Genomic DNA, 19793 nt, shown 5'->3' with positions numbered 1-19793 from the left:
ATATTGAGTCTGATTTCCTAAAAGACTCCGTAGCTGCCGGGTACACCCTAATCGCCCGGACCACATCCAAGGCATGCAAAGTAATTTCATTCTGATTTTTTTGCCTGGGACACAGGGAAGGCAACACAATGTCTTCATTCAAATGAAAATCAGATACAACCTGAGAAAGGAACGACAGACATTGGCAAAGAACCACCTTGTCACTGTTAACCACCAAGTAAGGTGAACGACAGGGTCCACCAAGTAAGGTGAACGACAGGGTTTAGAGTGCAGGGGTCAGAAGTAAGCAATGCACAAAATGCAGGGATCAAGAGTATGTAAAGCACAAGTTGCAGGGGTCAGGAGTACTTAAGGCACAAAATACAGGGGTCAGGGTTGTATAATGCACAGTGTGCAGGGGGCAGTCCGTTACCACTGTCAAATACAAGGGGAGGGAGAATTTGCCCAGCCGAAGCGCCAAAGAACAAAGCCACCATATCAGGGTCCCTTTCGTTCCCTGGCTCAGCTGAAACTGATTGTCCAGAGACTGTGGATTCTTGTCCAATTTGGCCAGAATCTCCCTTGCAGGGACTTCGTAAGGGAACTTTGCAAATGGAACCATCTCGAAGGTAGACACTATCAGGCCCAGCACCCGCTGGGAGGAACGCTGCGACTCGGGCCGAGATCCGGTCGTATGCAAACTTGCGAGATGTTTAACTCATAGGGCAGCACCCGTCCGGTGGGGCTATGACGCGGAACTGTGGTCTGTGCACGCTCGCTAGCTAGACTGGGGTGACCACTGGATCTAGATTATCCAGCCTGTGGCCCAGTCTGGCAGTTGGTTGTAGATCAAAAAAAAATCCAGGAGAAAAAAATTCAATCCAAAAAGAAAAAATTGCCAGGACCAGAGATCCCAGCAAGGAACTAGGTCCTTACCCCTGACTAGGCAGAAAAAAACTGAGTACCTATAGCAGAGAGAGGAAGTATACCCCTGGGAATGCCCAAAGGCGTAGCCAGACTTTTTTCTGCCTAGTGTCCTACTCCTGTAGAGGGCAGTATAACCCAATGGTTAAGAAGATCAGGAGCTGTGTCCGTCAATGAATGAAAGAAAAAAAATTTTAATTGCTGTACCATAGGTGAAATACTCAGACATGTTTAAATTACAATTTTTTTTTTTTTAATTAAATGCTTTCATTACACATGCTTTTGTGCACACTGAAAAAGAAAGAGGTTACACTTTGAGCCTCCCTTAGAGAAGAACTTCATTAAAACAGTCAGGGACTGCTAAGTGACCAACAACTGTTGAGACATGAACACTTTGTTCAGAAGTATGTAATGTACAATATAGTGTCGGAGTCTGTAAAGCACAGAGTGCATGGATCAGGGGCTTATAATACAAAGGTCAGGAGTACATAATGCATAGAGTGCTGTGGTCACTAGTAGAGATCGACCGATTATCGGCAACACCGAAATATAGGGGGCCGATATTCACTTTCCCTGATATATCGGAATCGGCCTTTTGATTTGACAATATTGCCGATATTTAGGGAAAGTGCTTGTACCGGGGTGATGCCTGCAGCTAGAGGCATCACCCTGGTACCGGTGTCATGACATCACTTCCGGGTACTCGGCGCCGAATTAAAAGAACTGACACCATTTAAAACAGCCAAACTTGGCGTTTTGAAAGCTTTTCGGTGCTGAGGAGGGGTTTGGGGTCTTTTAGACCCCCAGATCCCTCCACAAGAGAACCTGTAGAAAAAAAAAAGAATAAAAAAAATTTTTTTTTTTTACATGTGTGAAAATATTGGCAGATATCGGCCAATACCGATATCCGATGACCAAAATATCGGTATTGGCATTAAAAAAATGATATCGGTCGATCACTAGTCAGTAGTACATAACACACAAGATGCTAGGTTTAGAGTGCAGGGGTCAGAAGTACGCAATGCACAAAATGCAGGGATCAAGAGTATGTAAAGCACAAGTTGCAGGGGTCAGGAGTACTTAAGGCACAAAATACAGGGGTCAGGGTTGCATAATGCACAGTGTGCAGGAGTGTGTAGCACACTCAGGTTTTTGTCACGCAGAGTGAAGGGGGTCAGGAGTTTATAACACAAGAGTGTGAGGGTCAAGGATATGTAACACACATGCAGGGGTCTGAGGTACGAAATACACAGAAAATATACAGGAAAATCTTGCAGAAATAAGTAGTATGTAATACACAGAGTACAGGGGTCAGAAGTATGTAATGCACAAACTGCAGTGGTAAGGGATATGTAACACACAGAGTTAGGGGTCAGGTATGCTTAATGCACAGAGTGCAGGGGTGTACAACTCTGAGTGCAGGTATCTGGAGTGTGTAGCACACAGAGCATGGGGGTGCGGGGTATGTAACACACAAAATTCAGGGGTCAGGAGTAGATAACACAAGTGCGGGAGTCAAGATAGTACAAAATCTCCCCTGCAAAAAATACTCTCTCCCTTTTTCCCCTTTCAACAATAGTCCCCCCCCCCCAAAAAAAAAAATAAAAATAAAAATCCAGCATTTATCTGCATGCTCACACAAATTTCTTCTGCAGGCCAATATTCTCCCCCAAAAACTGCACTTCATATCTCACCTGCCAAAATGTTTCCCTCTTTGACCAAAAAAGTCTTCATCCCCCATAAAATCTCTCCTCTCCAATTCTCTTGCACAAATCTTTGTCTCCCAACATCCATGCCTCAGGTCATTATGGCCCCCAGCATGATTCCCCCCCCTCCTTGAGCTAATCAGACCTTAGGTGCAGCGCAGCAAGCAAGGGATTCCTCCTAGGTTTCCCCCCAACTTGTGTCATGTGACATGTTAGAGTCAAGTAGGAGCCTAGGGAAGCTTCCTTCGGCTCTAAATTCTATTTTCTTGACAGGCAGCAAAGCATTGAGATATGCCGGCTAATGAAGTGATGGATGGTTTCGGTGAAATACCCCAGGGCTCAGTGCTAGCGACGCCCTTGATAACATTTTTTTTTATAGGAAATATAAACTACCCCGTAATTTAAAGAGGACTGGGGTGCCTTTGATCACTATAACGCTATAATAAATTAAATGTTTTAAAATTATATAAATATGTTTATATGAGAAACATATAGTACCTAAACTATATTCTAGAGGAAAATATGGGAAATGTTATGGCTGAAGTAAATCTGTGCCCTAGACAGGAATTTTTAGCAGGCACATAAGTTGCCAAATGCGTTCTGTATCTTGCAGAGCTTGCTAGGAGGCCTGAAACCAATCACTGCCAATCGACTTCAGTTCATGAAGTTACATTTGGCCTGCATGAGCGAAGCACGGTTGTGCTTCAGGCTGGGATCACATATCATGCAGATTGGATGCGTTTTAGACCGCATCCAATTTGCATGACATGTGAATGAGGCCGCCTCTCAATGAATCCAATTCACACATGTTCAGGGCGGCTGCGGTGCAGTTTGGAAAAGGGTCCTGTGCATTTTTGTGTCCGGTTCAGGTGCAAATTCAGGGAAAAATGAATCGCACCTGAACCAGTGAATACAAACGCACCGGACTCCGGACTGCAACCCGCAGCCGGACATGTGAAAACCCAGCCTTAAAGTTTATGTAAGTCCTATCAATATTATTACTGTATATCTGTTTATTAAGAGAAAAAACAATTGTTGATCTTAACAGAAAGTCAGGTATGTAGTCTATTTAGCCCGTCTAGTTGTTATCTTGGACTACAGAATTACTATCCCTATATGCGATGGTTGCATTTGTTTTCCTATCTTAGGCTTTTTTCACTCATTGTCCCCTGGTGATCTTGCCAGTAACACACCTCCTGTATTATAGTGCCTCTATTCTGGATAAAAGAGCACAGGGGGCACCTTTGAACAGCAGCATGGTCAGTCTGGTGGGGGGTTGGGGGTAATGTTATCTGGAGTAGCAGATTTAAATACATTAACAGATTGAAACCAAATTCCAGCTGGAACTTTATAAGCTGTTATATCAAACAGTTTTTTTTATTCCTTTTGGGATAAAGATTTTACATAAATAAAAGTTGATCATTGTAAACACACGGAAAGTAAACTATCACATGACATCACTTCTGAAGTTGATTTTTGTTGGCCGAGAAAATTAGTGTGCAGTCTAGGCACATTCCAACCAACAAAACACCACTCTGGACAAAAGTCGGGCGATCAGTCGGCCGATAATCGTTGCGTGTGTACGAGGCATTACTGGCCAGATGAAAATAAATCAAAGTAAGCCTAAATAGGAAAACGAATGAAGCCATCACATCTAAGAAATGATAAGCTGCAATAAAATAAATGTTTGCTTTTGGGTTTAATACCATTTCAAGAGCCAAGTGCATTTCTAGCAGATCAACAGGTAATCTTCTGTACTTGCAACCTTTAGGGCTCTTTCACACGAGCGTTCTGTATGTCCGCAAATCATCCTATTTTTTTGCGGATGATTTGCGGACATAATGTAAGTGAATGGCATTGCGGATGTCAGCGGAATACCATCCGCTGACATCCGATTTCCTTCCTTTCAGTTCTGTTCCGTTTTTTGGAACGGAACAGAACCCTATTTTTCCTCCGTTCAAAAAACGGAAAGGAAGGAAAATCGGATGTCAGCGGTGTCATCCGCTGACATCCGCAATCCCCATAGACTTACATTAGTTCCGCATATCATCCGCAAACGGATGGGATGATATGCGGACACACGGAGCGGATGACAGAAATGTCATCCGCTCCGTGAAAAAAAAAAAAAAAAAAGGACCGCAGCGGAGCTCTCACACGGAGCGGCTGTGTGAAAGAGCCCTTAGGGTATAAAACTTTGGGAGATTTATATGTATGTCAGAGATGTACTGTATGTGTTTTTATAGTATAACTAAAGGAAAAATATTTTTTTTAAGTTTTGGATAGTGTGGAGAGGGATTAGAACCACTGTCAGGTCTTTATTGCTGTGCTGCATTTGCTCCTGTTGGAGATTCACCCTCCCTATTTGTCCTGTTTACCGTTATTATCAACAGTGAAAGTAAAAGAAAATTCCAAATTTTTGGTTCATACCAGAACAGAAATAGAGGGGAAATCTTCCAATTGGGGAACTAGTTCTGTTATCCTGATGACACCACAGGATTCCCTTACTTCCTGTTTTGTCTATGGGAGAGGAAGTGAAGAGAAATCTCCCGAATGGCACACAGATGACAAAATACTGACAGGGCTTATAAACCTCCCTTAAGGCCCGTACACACGATAAGAAAATCTGTAGGGAAAATTCGTCCGACGACCGATCTGCCGATTTTCGGATTGTTAGTATGGTGCTTTCGACAGCCAACTCCGACTTTTCGGCTGACAAAATCCTGATGTGCAGGCTATAAAATGTTTGTCGTCCGTAATACAACGTCCGATTTTCGTCTCATTAGTACAGATTTCGACGGAAAAAAATCTTAAGAGCAAGACTAGGCATGCTCAGAGACGAAAGAACACATACAAAGCAATCCAACACAGGACATCACTTCTGAAGTAGAATTCTGTCGTACGGGAAAATTTGTATGAAAATAACCTCTTCACTTTCCACATCAGACTAGCATGCCACAAAAAACGGACGACAGACCGTTCGATAATCTGATCGTGTGTACGGGGCTTTACTCTATCCAAAATGGGAAAAGACAGCTTTGCCTTTAGTTCTACTTTAAGTTTCTGACCGTTATCCCCAATATTGATTCTACTTTGCCTCTCTTATAGCGCTTCATCAAGAGCATAACCCCAGAGACAGTCACAGAAATACCAATGGGTGGTATTCATATGAACGCTGTGTAACCTAAAAGCAGAACCTTGCCCTGTCTGCAAACTTTACGCACCCCATTCTGTGCCTAAAGAGAACTATTCCAAACCTCATACTGTGTATGGTTCATCCACCCTCAATGCGCTGGATTAACTCTGAAGATTGGGCTCTTTCTCAGTCTATAGCATGAAAGCCCAAGACAACTACAAGGTCCAAATCACAATTTGTCATTGATCCATGATGGAAAGGTGGTGTGCATGTTTGTCAAATGGATAATTATCTGAGAATGCTAAACACAAAGAAATATTTGGATCATTTATTCCATGTAAATTATCTAGATGTGTGAAATCCAATGTTGGGTGTAATCCAAAGTGTTTGAATATATAACAGCCCTATTAGTCATTATTATCATAGAATTTTACTGGTAAACTTTCACAAGGCCAAATACCTGTGTGAGAATTCTCAGGCAGAAAAAGACATTCTCCATTTTCCTGGTCCCTTGATAGTTTTGGCACAAATAATTCATTCAAATAGGTTGAACTTAATGGTGTCTGAACAAATATGTAATGTGGGATTTGTAAATTTGCATGTTTTTCATTAAGGCTCCATTCACACTTGTACGACTCCAAAGATGTGCAACTTTGACGCAACGTTGGATGAGTGCAGCTTGTCCCTCTGCAAAGTCAGACCTGCTGTTGCATGTAAAACATTCAGGTATGACTTTCATGCAAATTTGAGGGTTAAAAATGAAGTCTATGACCCTCAAGTTGCATGAAACTTGGACCAAGGTAGTGCATAAGCTACACTGAAGTCGCCACAACTTTAAGGCATATATATATATATATATATATGAATTGCTTTTATCGGAAAACATGGGATACGACTTGTGATGCGACTTTGATGTCCAAAGTCGTATGACAAGTCACACAAGTGTGAATGACTCGTAAGAGATTCCCTTTATCTATATCTGAAAGTCAAGTCCCACTGTTGAACTCAGTGTAGAAGTGTATGGAGAATTCGGTATTGGGGCTTTTACAGCTGTGTATTTGGGAAGTGTATCTGGAATAGTTTGTCACTGGAACCATGTAGGTTAGTAAGCCTGTTCCGGCTTACACCCAACATTTCATATGTAGCACAGGGAGGACCTTGTCTTTATGTTTGTCTGTCCTTTACTAAAATATTGGTGTTTGTGCCACTTTCATGCTTTAAAGTGTATGTAAATGCAATTTTTGCCTAATTTAGGATAGTGTAGGGAAGAGTTAGACCGTTTGATGAATTATTTCTTTCTGGGTCTCCACTTATGAGTTTCACTGTTCTATTTGTCCTGGTGACCACTGTCACTGAACAGAAAATGAAGGAAAACCCAAAAATGCTGTTGTCACCATAAGAAGAGGAGGGAGAAATCATGCAATGGACTCTGTGACAATTCTCTACGGTGTGAATTCAGTTTCTTGCTGTGTTTCCAGGACACAAAGTGAATAAAAAATCTTCCCAGCAGGACACAGCAAGAAATATCTTGACGGAATTGAATTCTTCCCTATTCTAACTAAAACTTAAGGTGGTTTTATAGGCTGGACACTTTTACCTTAATGCTTTCCCTACATTAAGACAAAAAATGTCACCGTATTTGCCCTCTCATTCCTCTGTGTACTTACCTGAGCCCGATCTTGATCCAGCATCGTGCCTGTCTGCAGAACATCTTTACTCTCTCTGTCTGCTCACAGAGGCAGCAGCAGGAGCCATTGACTCCTACTGCTGTCAATCAAACCCTGTAAGCAACAGACGCACACAACCTGGCTTGGGAGCAAGCCCGCATGTGCGTCCGTCCCAGGAAGCCACCTCTAGGAGGTGGCTTTCTATGGTGGTGTACCGAGAAGAGGAGGAGCACAGAGCAAAGAAGGGGGTTGAGGATGCTCTGCGCAATACCACTGCACAGAGCAGGTAAGTATAACTTGTTTATTATTTTAATAAAAAATATAAGCTTTACAATAACTTTAATAAATGTTTTGGCTTTGCAATATTCATGAGTCATAGAACACTGGAATATTTTTTAAATCATGTATATCTCATTTTTACATTTTAAAAAATGTATTTCTTTGTCATTTGCACATGATATTATATTGTTGTAAACACCAAAGTAACCACACTCACAAGATGTATGTCACAAAAAGCCATTTGCTTTATGTGGTCAAACATTTTCTGATTCAAAATGACCCTTGCAGCATAATCATAAAAACACAATTATACTGTCTTTGTATATCTAATACAACATAAGATATACAGTATATACACAATTGAAGAAAAGACTGTTAACAGCCTCCAACGGTGAAAGACCAACTCTGAAAAGATTTCTGATCATTTTATTGATCTATATCTGTGTGTACAACACTACACAAAACAAATAATTTGAATATTCTATATTATACAGTTGAAGAACTATGTCTCTTAACAGTATAACCTCCACTAAAAATGTTTGAGAAGGCTTATTGTCTCTGTCAGTGTTTTTTTGTTGTTGGTAGCCCATTAGGAGGATTTCACCCTCACTTCTTTTCTTAGGGACCAAGGGTCAGAAATCAATAGGAAATCCCTCCGATTGGAGAATCCTACTAGCCCAACCATACCCTCCCAATCTATTAGGCACCCCATTCTACTTACCTCTGATCAGCCAACATACTCCTCCTCTGTCCATAGCCTATGCCAACTAGGAATGCTTTAGTTCTTATACTGAGCTGGTTCTTCATGGTACCTAATGGAAAACTTGTTTCCCTGCTTGTCTCCAAGCAGATTGCTTTTTTATTAGGCCCCAGGGGAGAAACCAGTATACTATGGCCTGCTGGCTCAGTGATAAGGATTGGAGTCTCTTGAGCTGGCATAGACTGTGGCCTTGGAGAAGGTTGGCTGATCTGAAGTAAGTAGAAAAAGATGTCTATGGGTTGGGAGGCTGCTAGAACACATTAATGTAGAGTTTTTACACACGCTCCATATTATCATTTATTACTCTGATATTTTAGTCTTGACTTACAATTATGTCACAGGACTAAGCCTGTATAAGCTGGTTTTTTTTTTTTGGTTTAATGACTGTGTTCCAGTGACAGGAGGTGAGGGGAAATCTCCTGGCCAAGGATGCAACCCTTCCCAGCTCTATCCAAAGTGACAAGGAAAGTTTGGGTTGGGGTCCTGTCAGGTTACTACAGGCACAGCTTTACCTCTTTCTAGCAGTTGTTGCAATATGTAGCTAAATCTATTTTTTCTGTAAGTGTAAAAAATGAGGGTATTAAAGCTCCTAGTTATTTTTTGTTACATTTTATTTTTGTATGGAATACTTTAAAGTGTCAGAGACTAAACATCTTCTAAGTATAGATTACTCAGATAGCTAAAATTATTATAAATTCTATTATATATTAAATGTCTATATTTCTAAATGTAAATTTTTCTGTAAGCCATGATGTAACTGCACTGTTCACTTGTCTGTTACATAGAGAAAAAGTAGGTGGAAGGGCTACAGCATTTCCTGAACACGGTATCATTCCATACAGCAGAATATCATGGGGGGGGGGGGGGGGGAAGGGGGGTTGAGTCTAAGAAGAAGGGAAATCATAGCTATGATGGAACTCACATTTCCTAATGTTAAATTTATGGGTGCAAGCTAAATTTACTGTCCTTAGGGCATAGAAAAAAGTTACCCCTCTCTGCTGCTGACACCTTCCCCTTGCTTCAGCTGCCAGACACCTAAAGCCCTGTACACACGTACCGATCGTCAGCCGAACGATCGGCCGTCTTTTGTCCAGGGCTGTCGTGTCTGTTGAAAACTGCAAAAGACTGCACACTAATTTTGTCGGCCAACAACAGCCGACTGCAGAAGTGATGTCATGTGATGGTTAACTTTCCTGGTCTTTTTTCTTTTCTGAGCATGCCCAGTCTTGCAAATCTGCTGTCTGTCGGCTGAAATCTGTACTGACTGACGCACAATCGGCCGTTCTGTTGTCGGCGTACAAAAATTTTAATGCCTGCAGGACAGATTCTGTTCGGCCGTAAATGCGCTGTCGGCTGTCGGAAGCATCATACTAACAAGCCTACAATCGGCCGATCGGTCGGCGGCCGAATATTTGCGGCCGACAATCGGTACGTGTGTACGGGGCTTAAGACAACCCCATGTCTAGGCTTTAGTTTAATCAGATGAGGAGCTTACACAAAGCTAAGGACCGTCCTCTCAAGGTGTATGATAGTCCTTGATGTGACAACTGGCTTCACAAATGCCACATTCTACTCAATAGAAGTAAGGGGGAGTTCAAAAAGGTAATGGTAGAAGAGGGAGTGGGCTTGCCTGCTTTAAACATTTTCAACAGAATAAATCAAACTTGAACCACAATGGACAGATCCAGATTTGTGTATGGAATAATGTCCAGGTCAGCAAGACCTGAAAACAGGGATCTCCAAACTATGCCCCCCCTCCCCCCGTTGTTCAGGAACTACAATTCCCATCATGCCTATGAATGTCCACAACAGCTGGAGGGCCATAGTTTGGAAATCCCTGCCCTAGAAGCTGTTCCAATAGGCCTGGACAGCACATTAGCCCCTGAGCCGAAGAGAGCAGTGCCTGGCCTGTGAGGACATACCTCCAATATACCACTTTGTAGCTGGTGTATCTTAATATATGGGTCTTAGAAGAAGGGTGTAGAAGTTTTTCTGTAACATTTCTGCTTTAAATAAATTATAAAAACCTTTAAAGTGAGTTTCAAAAAATATATTTCCATTTATAACACAATACACAAGGATTAGGCCTCATGCACACTGGATGTTAAAAAATCCCATTTTGATGAGTGTTAGGCTAACATTAAAGGGCATTTAAAGGCAGAAAAAAAGCCAAAGAGTCCATGCCCACATAGGCGTTTACAGGCATTTATAGGCAGAAAAAAAACTCACTGCCAGCACCTTCAGGAGCAGCAGCGTTTTGGCTGAAACATTGCTTGAGGTGTGTAACACTAGGCGCATTTAGTGCTTGAGCGTTAATTAATTTCAATGGAAAGAATACATTTTTATTTTTGCCAATGACATTAATGCCCAAGCGCTTGAGGCACCTCAATTCTTTTTTAAAAAATGCAGCTTTAGGCGCGTTTTTTATGCTGATTTTCTCCATCAGGAATAAGGTATACAGGAGAGGCAAACAATCAGTGTGCATGATGCATTAATGTTGACAGCAGACTTTCTGGATGCGCAAATAAACTTCTTGCTTCACTATCGAAATAGATTATGAGGCAGAATAGATTTTTAGAATATATATATATATATATACATACACACACACAGTAAGTTGTTCTAAGTATACAATACTATTACTCTAGCTCTGCAAAAGAAAAGTAGTGTACATAGTTTTGGAAGATCATAATTTAGGATCAAATGTTCCATTTACATAATTCAATTTTCCAAATAACCCCTGCAGACTCAGCTGTGACGATAGACAGCTGCTGGATATTAGCATACCTATATAAACAGACAGAGGTTTATCACTGCTTCATGGTTTGTGTTTTAGCGGTTGCCAAGTGATACATCTGCATCTATTTTTTCAAGAGGAGATAATCATCTAACCTTACTCTAGTTTACACAGTTGTGACAGTATCCAAAAGTTGTGCTCAGGAAACCAGAGGAATGCATTGTTAGCGTTGGGCAGCACAGGGTTAGCGCTGTTAAATTGCAGTACTAGGGTTCGAAATCCAGTTCCTAAAGTAGACTCCCTGTTTACAGAGTTTTCATGTTCTCTTCCTGTGGGGTTTTTCTTCAGTGCTCACTGGTAGGTATGTGGCCCAAGAAAGTGAGTTTTGGAATTTGATAGTAGGCACCACTTTAAACACTTCTACAGTTTTAGATGCGCCTGAATATGTTAAATCTAAATGTATCAAGAAAAAGAAAAAAGAGGGAGCTTGAGGCGTAGGATGGATAAGCTATGGCAATTCAGTGGTTGTTGATCTAAAAAAGCAGTAAACCCCCCAAAACTAAACCTGGTAGCTTAACCCCCCCCCCCCCCCAATTAATAAGGGTTGAGAGCCTTTTGACACTTGAACTGCTGGTTTATATGTGCAGCCAGCCTATTGCATAGCCCCCAGCTACTGTACTGCCCATTGCTATGATGTGCACACTCATAGCAGAGGGTCGAGCACAGAATTGAAGTCATATACAGCACATAGCTTTCTTTGACAAATAGTTTCTTTTAAACAGGCAAACAAAACAAGAAATTCACATTCTCCTAATATAGTGAAGTGATTTATGTGTATTGCTAAATAGGGTTTATCTATATATTCTATGCATGAAGGTAAAAAAAAAAAAAAAAAACCTTCGGTGTGCAGCTCCCCCAAATACTTACCTAAGCAAGATCTCAATCCAGTGATGTGCACAAGACCTGAGGCTCTCTCCCTCCTGATTGGCTGAGATGCAGTAGCAGGAGCCACTGGCTCCTGCTTCTGTCAGTCACAGCCAGAGAGGTGGGAACGGGAGGCAGGGCTAAGCAACGCTCCCTGTGTCTTTTGGACGCAGAGAGCCGACTCGGGAGTGAGCAGACAAAATCGCACTCGGCATGGGGGAGGGTCCCAGGGTGGGGGACCCCAGAAAAGAAGGATTGAGGCTGCTCTGTACAAAACCATTGCACTGAGCAGGCAAGTATGACATGTTTATTTTTTCATTAATAAAAATGTTTCCTTAACAATCACTTTAAGCCAAAAGCACTTGGTTTTTATATCAGTATATATGATCTCAAAGTAAAGTGAAAAGGGTATGGTAACACTCCAGGTCAATTAGTTAATCCCATGTCTGACCTTAGCTGTCATTAGTGTACCTCTGCTATGTGTTTATATATAAATACTTGTCATGTATATATTTCACAGTTATTCTGTAGATAAGGGTAATCATTTTAAGTGTTCTTTGGGAGTATATTGAGCTATTGTAAGTGGATACGTGTTTATAATATTTGTGTGTAATAGTGTGCATCATGTTTAATGTACTAAAAGTGAGTGGGTTCTGCCTTAAAACCCAGCAATGGACATTCTTAATTCTTTATGGGGAATGGGGCTAGTATAGGCCATACTACAGGTGAGAACGAAGTGTTCCTAATGAAAGACTGCTCGTCTGCCCTGTCTTGGCTTATAATATTAAATATGCCGATTGAGCAATATCTTTTTTTTTTTTTAACCTACAGTACAAAGGCGGACTAACCTTATTATCTACTTACTGTAATATTAAAATACCATAGAATACCTGAATTAAAGCCCAACTCCAGGTAAATAAAACATTATCCCCTGCATTGTGGTTGTGCCCACACTGCAAGGGATAAATGCTTTTTTTTTTTTATTATCTAGGGCAAAAAAAAAAATTGATTTACTTACCCAATTTTCTGCAGCTAGTCAAGTCCCCGCAGCGTCTGCTCCACCGGTCTAGTGTCCTGATGACATTAGAACCAGAGCAGGATTCCTAGCCGTGCTCTGGACGCGAGGACATCTTGGGATATTGCACTGCCAGATTGTTCGGGAGTGCAGGATCGGATAATTAAAACAGTTCTCCTCTCCCCTAGACAAAACAAGCAAATAACCCCTGAAGAGGCGGCGCAGCTGCACTATAAGGGATCCTTTTTATGGACAGTTCATGGAAGCATTTACCTTAAAATGATGTTCGGGATGTCCTGTTATTTGAAGGACAAGCCAAGTATAATATAGAACATTATCTTTAATCATTTGATATGTCTGTGCGCAACTATTTTGGTGCAATCGGCTAAAATTCTACGTACCGTGCAGGGAGAAACAACTATTTTAAAATGTAGTCATAGTTATGCATTTGGACTGCTGAATTACATATACATATTTACACACAATCACTCAACTAAAAAAGGAACACAATCCTTTTAGATATCTTTATTAACTTCTACACCTTTTAATTGCAGCAGTGCCATATAATCCTAATCAGAAGATACTTTATAATTCCTTGTAAAAAAAAAAAAAAAAAAATGGCTTTCAGGTTTCTTAAGCTTGCCATAGAGAATTCATATCTTGACACTGGAACGGGTGAAAATCTCATGCCTTTAAACACTAACACTGCAACATCCAATCATCAGAGAAAAGACTGATTGGACAAAATACCTGTTTTTCCAACCGCTACATTACCCCCCCCCCCCCCCCAAAGATATGATGGTTATAGGCATCTGCCTGCTTTGCTCCATCCCAGAGGCAGAAACATGCATGCAGTCTATGTCTGCAGGTTCCTGGTCAAAACCTGCTGTGTTGTGTCTCTATGTCCAACCATCCATTAAAGTTCTTGGCTCCGAGTAGCTTTTCAGAGGAGAAAATAAAAATACTGTATTGTTTATATCTAAACGTGCAACTGCTGCCTTCACTACCTAAACTATTCAGTCATTTCTTATTACTGAAGAAATGGCCCATATTATGCAAACACATAATGATGCCTATAAAGCAGTGGATCCATGTGTAAGAAATGAACATTACACTACTTAAGTGCAATCAATATGAAGGGTGCCAACCTCAAACTCTAATATATCACACTTCGTGATACAAGGCTGCTGTTACCCCTTAATAGTGAAAAAAACACTACAAAGTAAATGAATCAAAAAAAGTAAGGTGCTGCCCTGTTTACCCAAACAAGAATATATGAAACACCGTATTGTGCACCAACTATAGGTTATATCACATTACGGTATTTAAAATGAAAAGGCATTGAAATTGTATGTAAAACAGCCATTTGATTAAATTGGCTGAATTTATAAACTTAGAAAAATAAACTGAGCTATGTACGTGTTTAAAAACTACATTTAGGCAATGTTTATAAAAGTTGTTGAGTTTTAGGATGACTGATGTGAAAATGCCCCTGGTTTATCAGTTTAGCCTAGGTTCACAGTGATACAGTGTGAGATTCACAGTAATTCCTGTGTGTTTTCCACACTGCATCACAATTGCACTTTGTTCATGTGGACTGCTGCAGGTGTCAATGTTAAAGCAGAGTTCCACCCAAAAGTTGAACTTACGCTTTAAGGCCTCCTACCAGACTCCCATTTGTGAACCTGAGCTTTTGGGGAGGGGGGCAGGTACCAGATTTTGACAGGTACCTGCTCCCACTTCCATTCTGGTCACCTTAGCAGATCGGAAGCAGAAGTTCTCATTCCCGAAGTCTTCTGGGACACATGACCGGTCCTAGAAGATTTCGGGACCAGTCACAGAGGGCAGCGCCACCTGCACAGTGGGCACCTGGCTGTGAAGCCGCAAGCTGTCACAGCTGGGTGCCCTTAGTAGAGATGCCGCGCCGCCGAGGGAGGATGTGGGGCTAACACGGCTGGGGTGAGTACACCGCTGGATCATGGGAAAGGTGGGTGGCTGTTCATTAAAGGTCAAAAATAATTTAACAAACAAAAAAATAAGTGCAACTCCGCTTTAAGTTGACACTCCAAAAATGGATCGCAATATGCAGTGCCATTGACTGAATCAGATCGCATGATCTGATTCCAGTGTGGAAAAAAAAAAAGGTAAATGCAGCTTTTTCATGTGGGTGCAGTGTAATTTGAGCCATACAAAATGAATGGGCTCAAACTGCACTGCAAAGAATCGCATGTGATTTGAACAGGAATGCAGTGTGATTCCTGTCAAACACGCAGTTCCCCACATCATGTTCTTGTGAACAAGAACTTAAAAGGCATTTAAGCTACACATTACAGGCTACTGCATTGTAATAAAGACTCTGAAATCCATTGTTCTGAAAATGAGCAGATAAAAAGTTTGTGGCCAAAATTTTACTAAAAAAGTGACCTTTTAAAGCAAACATGTATGTGTCTGTACTCTGCCATGCTACCACCTTTTTTGGAGCAAAACTATGGTGCTTGGGAATGTATATATAGACTTCAGCTAGGAAGCCATTGCTTACCCTGGGGCCTCTTCCTTCACCCCCTCCCACCTAGCTAACCCATTCATTTGATGGGAGGTCTCACCAACCACTCAAGAGGTACAAGGGGAGAAACCAAGCAATTACTTCTTAGCTGAAGTTATTATTTGCATTAATGTGCTTTCGGGTTCCTAAAGGAGTTCTAGAATTAAACTAACAAAGTTATTTAGTAGTTCTGTTTTACATCGATACAAAGCCAAATCATTTCTGCATCACAGCAGATCAACCTAACCAACAAATAATTATATGATAGCTCATATTTCAAAAAATATACGCTTTTGAAAACGTATTAAATATCAATATTACCTAATAGCACAAAAAGGAGTGTGCTACAATATCTGTTAGCATACTGCAATATTATTTTCAGCTGGTTATATGTATAAAGTAAAATATCCAAAGACATCCCTCTTTTTACAGAAATACCAGCTATTAGCATGTGTATGTTTGGTGTCATGTACTGTATGTATGTGTGTGTGTGTGTATATATATATATATATATATATATACACACACATACACACATACACATCAGAAATAATTATGTCTTGAGTAAAGCATGTAACGCGAGTCATATCTGTACATATCTATATATTCATTCACTTGTATAATATGTATTTGTATTAAATTATGCAGCCATTCCACTTATGAATGTTCTAAGATGGATTGTAAATCATCAGTACGTGCCTTGTATTGTAACTGTTACTGTAAAAATAATGCCATAATAAATATATCTCAATAGTTCTCAAGTTTCCTGAATACATTTTTTCTAAATAGTTTAAAATGGCATTGGATATATGTTGCACGTATGCACATGCATATTACAGGTATAAAATGTGCAAGTGTAATGCTTGCAGATATTTAATACGGCCTAATTTATACAGGGAGCACTCTGATCTCATTGAGAGGTAGGCCTCATTCAGACAGACGCTGGCACCCATATTGCATGCATTAGGTGTTTATCCAGCCGTGAGCTGTGTGTAGGCTGGCCTTTGCGAGTGGATGCAGAAGCTGGCTGCAAAGACATGGGCGAATGTCAAATTTTTACAGGTATGCAGGAGCAGCTGCGTGGCACCAAACACAGACAGTGTGCAAAAACAAACGCCTCAAGGGTGTCATGACCCATCTGAATGAGGCCTACCTCTCAATGAGGTCAAAGTGCTCCCTGTGACCATTCTTTTTTCCCCCCGAAATGGACAAATGACTGAACACCCACGTGAAAGGGCTCTTACAAGGCCTGAAACCATTACTTAACTACAGCACAGAAAAGTCCAGTCTCCTGTCCTGCCTCAACTGTGTAAATTTAAGGGTCAGATTGCCAAAAAAAAAATAAAAAATCCTTGGAAGGTAGCACAGATCGCATACATGTACTTGATCTATATATTTAGTTTCCCTGGACTCCTCCATAGATGCAGTGGAGGAGTGAGTGTAGCCACTATAAGATAGAAGTGTGTTACTGGCCTGACCACCTGATAAAAATAAAAAGCCTACAAAAAGAAAAAACAAATGCAGCCACCACAAGAAATGGTAAGCTGTGTTATAATGCATTTTTGTTTTTGGGTTTAGAAATTCTTTATTGCAAAACTATAAATGCTCTCTACACCAGCTTGTGAACATGGTTACTAGGTTGCGGTTTCCATATTCAAAGTAACATCTGAACAGCATACATTTTACATGGTTGTAGGTGTCAAAAAAACACTATGTAGTTGCATACAACATCATCATTTGCAGTTTTCATACATTACTTTTGTTCATAAATCCTTTAATGTGGTTGATCACATATATGCCCTGTCTACTTTCATATTGTCATATGGAAAATCAATTTCAAGTGACAAAAAGACAACACACACGCCAGTTCCAACTGATGTTTACTTGAGTAATTCTGTATACAAACTTTCAAAACAATAAAAATGCCCAAAACTGGATGGTATATTAAGGAAATCTCGGTATCGTATCAACAAAACAAAATCCTTTTATTAGCACTCCTGCCAGAGAAATGCATCGATATGAAAACTTACTGACAGACCCACCTCCAGATTCAATGGCAAAAGTAGAGCCATCTGTTTTTGAATGACCGGTTTTGCTAATCCTCCTCTTTCTCAACATAGGCTTTAGTTTTTACCCGAGCCATTTGTCGAGCAAGGTACCGGTCCCTGGCTGATACCACAGCCTCTTCATTACTGCGCTTTGCAAACTTATTAGTTGAGGAGTTATCCATATTTTGGGTTTCTCCTACATCACTCTTGGAATCATTTTTAGGTGGCATTTCAAATGGTGATGAGCTTCTCTTTTTATTACTTTCACTGTGCTTCTTATCTTTATATTGCTTTTCTTTCATTTCTATGTCCTCTGAATCCAACCTCTCCGTACGTTCCCTGTCTGACCTCTCCCCACGCTCCCTCTCTGATCTCTCTCCGCGCTCTCTTTCTGACCTCCCTCCACGCTCCCTCTCTGACCTCTCCCCACGCTCACTATGAAACCTATCTTTGTGATCTCTCTCTGACCTCCTTTCGCTCTCTCTCTCTATTTTTTCTCCTCGCTCTAGCTTGTGTTCATGCTGTCGCTCTGACCGATCTTTGTAGTCTTTATCTGACCTCTCGCCATATTCTTTGTGCCTATATTCTTTAACATTCCTGTCTCTTCCCTTTCCATCATCCATCCTATCTTTGTGTTTCTTGCCTCGTTCTCGGTCTTTGTCATGTTTAGCCTCTTCTTTTCTATGCCTACCATCATCTCTTTTTCCATCCTTACTAATTTTGTGTTCTTTTCTTTCTGTAGCTCTTAGCTCAGAATCTGATTCTTCTCTCTTCCTCTGTCGGTCTTTGTCAGTAGGTTCCCCATGCCTTGGTCTTTCATCAAACTCTTCCTTCCATTCTCTGCTATAATCCCGATGGGATTTGTCTTTGTCATATCGACTTTCTTCACTCTTTTTTCTGTCTTTTCCCTTATGGTTATCTTGTTCTTCACTGGATGAACTAGAATGCCTCGGTCTGTGATTGGTCTTTTCACTTTTTTTGAGATTCTCAGATTTGGTTGGAGGCTTTTTGTCGGCGATGTCCTCTTCCTCACTGGACTCTGTTCCCAAATCACTCTTAGCATCAATGTTTTCCTGCTGGCTACTATTGTTCATTTCATCTGGATAGCCCCTTGGCTTCTCCTCTTTTACTCTAAACATAGAAGGTAACATAACATCAAGATTAATTGGGTATCGTACAGAAAAGTCAGTACCTACAGTATATATAATGACAAGGTTGATGTGCAATGTATATCGGCATGAAATGTTTGGGCAGATGAAATGCTTGTATTTAAAGCAGAAGTTTATCTAACAATCTCTATAGTTTTAGTGACCTAACTTAGCTGTAATAAAAGGATTGTCCCATGTTGTGCAGGCTGCTGTAAACATTTCTGTGCAGAAATGCCCAATCCATATCATTCGGTTGAACTTTTGGTGCCGAGGGAGTTAATAGCTCCAGGTCTTTTTCTGTGAAGCGGCAGTGCACAAGTTTCCGACTGGGACCTGCCCCATCGTCCTCTACTGGGAAAAGTGGTTTCATCATGTTGCATTTCTCCCGAGACTCTTCCCCCATTCAGAGATTATGTGACATGCTGAGTACACCATGAAACAACCTTTCACCATGGAGGTGGAGGGGGTGGGTCCTCCTCCCTCAGAAGCTTGTTAACTGCAGCTTCATAGAAGACATGGATCTATTCACTCCCCCAGCGCCAGAAGTTCAGCAGCAGGAAGAGGACTGGGTATCCCCACACAGAAGGTTTCTACAGAATATAGCACCCTGCACACATTGTGTGACATCATTCATTACAGGTAAGTTAGGTCACTAAAGATTATATATATATATATATATATATATATATGGTGTGACAATTTATTTACCAGAATGCTTGAGGCATAGCAGTAGTGTTAGACAGCCTTTCGCACTCAAGCATGTTCTGACATATGCCAACCTGCACTCGCTTGGGTTTCAGACCCGTTGACTCAGCCTTTATGGAATGGTAGAAGAAATAGCACATGTGTGCGTTGCACTGTTAGTGGAAAATGAGTAAGAAAACTAGAGAAGATCGCACTGACCTAGTGCAATACCATTAAAACATTTATT

General features: G+C 40.9%; 2 protein-coding genes across 3 annotated transcripts in view; one reads left to right on the top strand and one right to left on the bottom strand.

The window, feature by feature from the left end:
* Positions 1 to 6139, top strand: part of SLC6A4 (solute carrier family 6 member 4) — a 163923-nt gene extending 157784 nt beyond the window's left edge. Inside the window, exon 14 of the mRNA XM_082245100.1 lies at positions 5715 to 6139. Within this exon, the coding sequence (XP_082101226.1) occupies positions 5715 to 5789 (75 nt within the window). The 3' untranslated portion in view covers positions 5790 to 6139. The remainder of the gene's footprint in view (positions 1 to 5714) is intronic.
* An 11390-nt stretch (positions 6140 to 17529) lies between these two features.
* NSRP1 (nuclear speckle splicing regulatory protein 1) overlaps positions 17530 to 19793 on the bottom strand; it is a 134346-nt gene continuing 132082 nt past the window's right edge. For both annotated transcript variants that reach the window (XM_082246773.1, XM_082246774.1), the window contains exon 8: positions 17530 to 18845. In XM_082246773.1, the coding sequence (XP_082102899.1) occupies positions 17762 to 18845 (1084 nt within the window). In that variant the 3' untranslated portion in view covers positions 17530 to 17761. The remainder of the gene's footprint in view (positions 18846 to 19793) is intronic.

The sequence above is a fragment of the Pelophylax lessonae genome, assembly GCF_965119305.1.
Source record: "Pelophylax lessonae genome assembly, chromosome: 2".
Taxonomy (NCBI): Eukaryota; Metazoa; Chordata; class Amphibia; order Anura; family Ranidae; genus Pelophylax; species Pelophylax lessonae.
The sequence above is the reverse complement of the archived record's forward strand: the minus strand, read 5'-3'. Positions and strand labels throughout refer to the sequence as shown.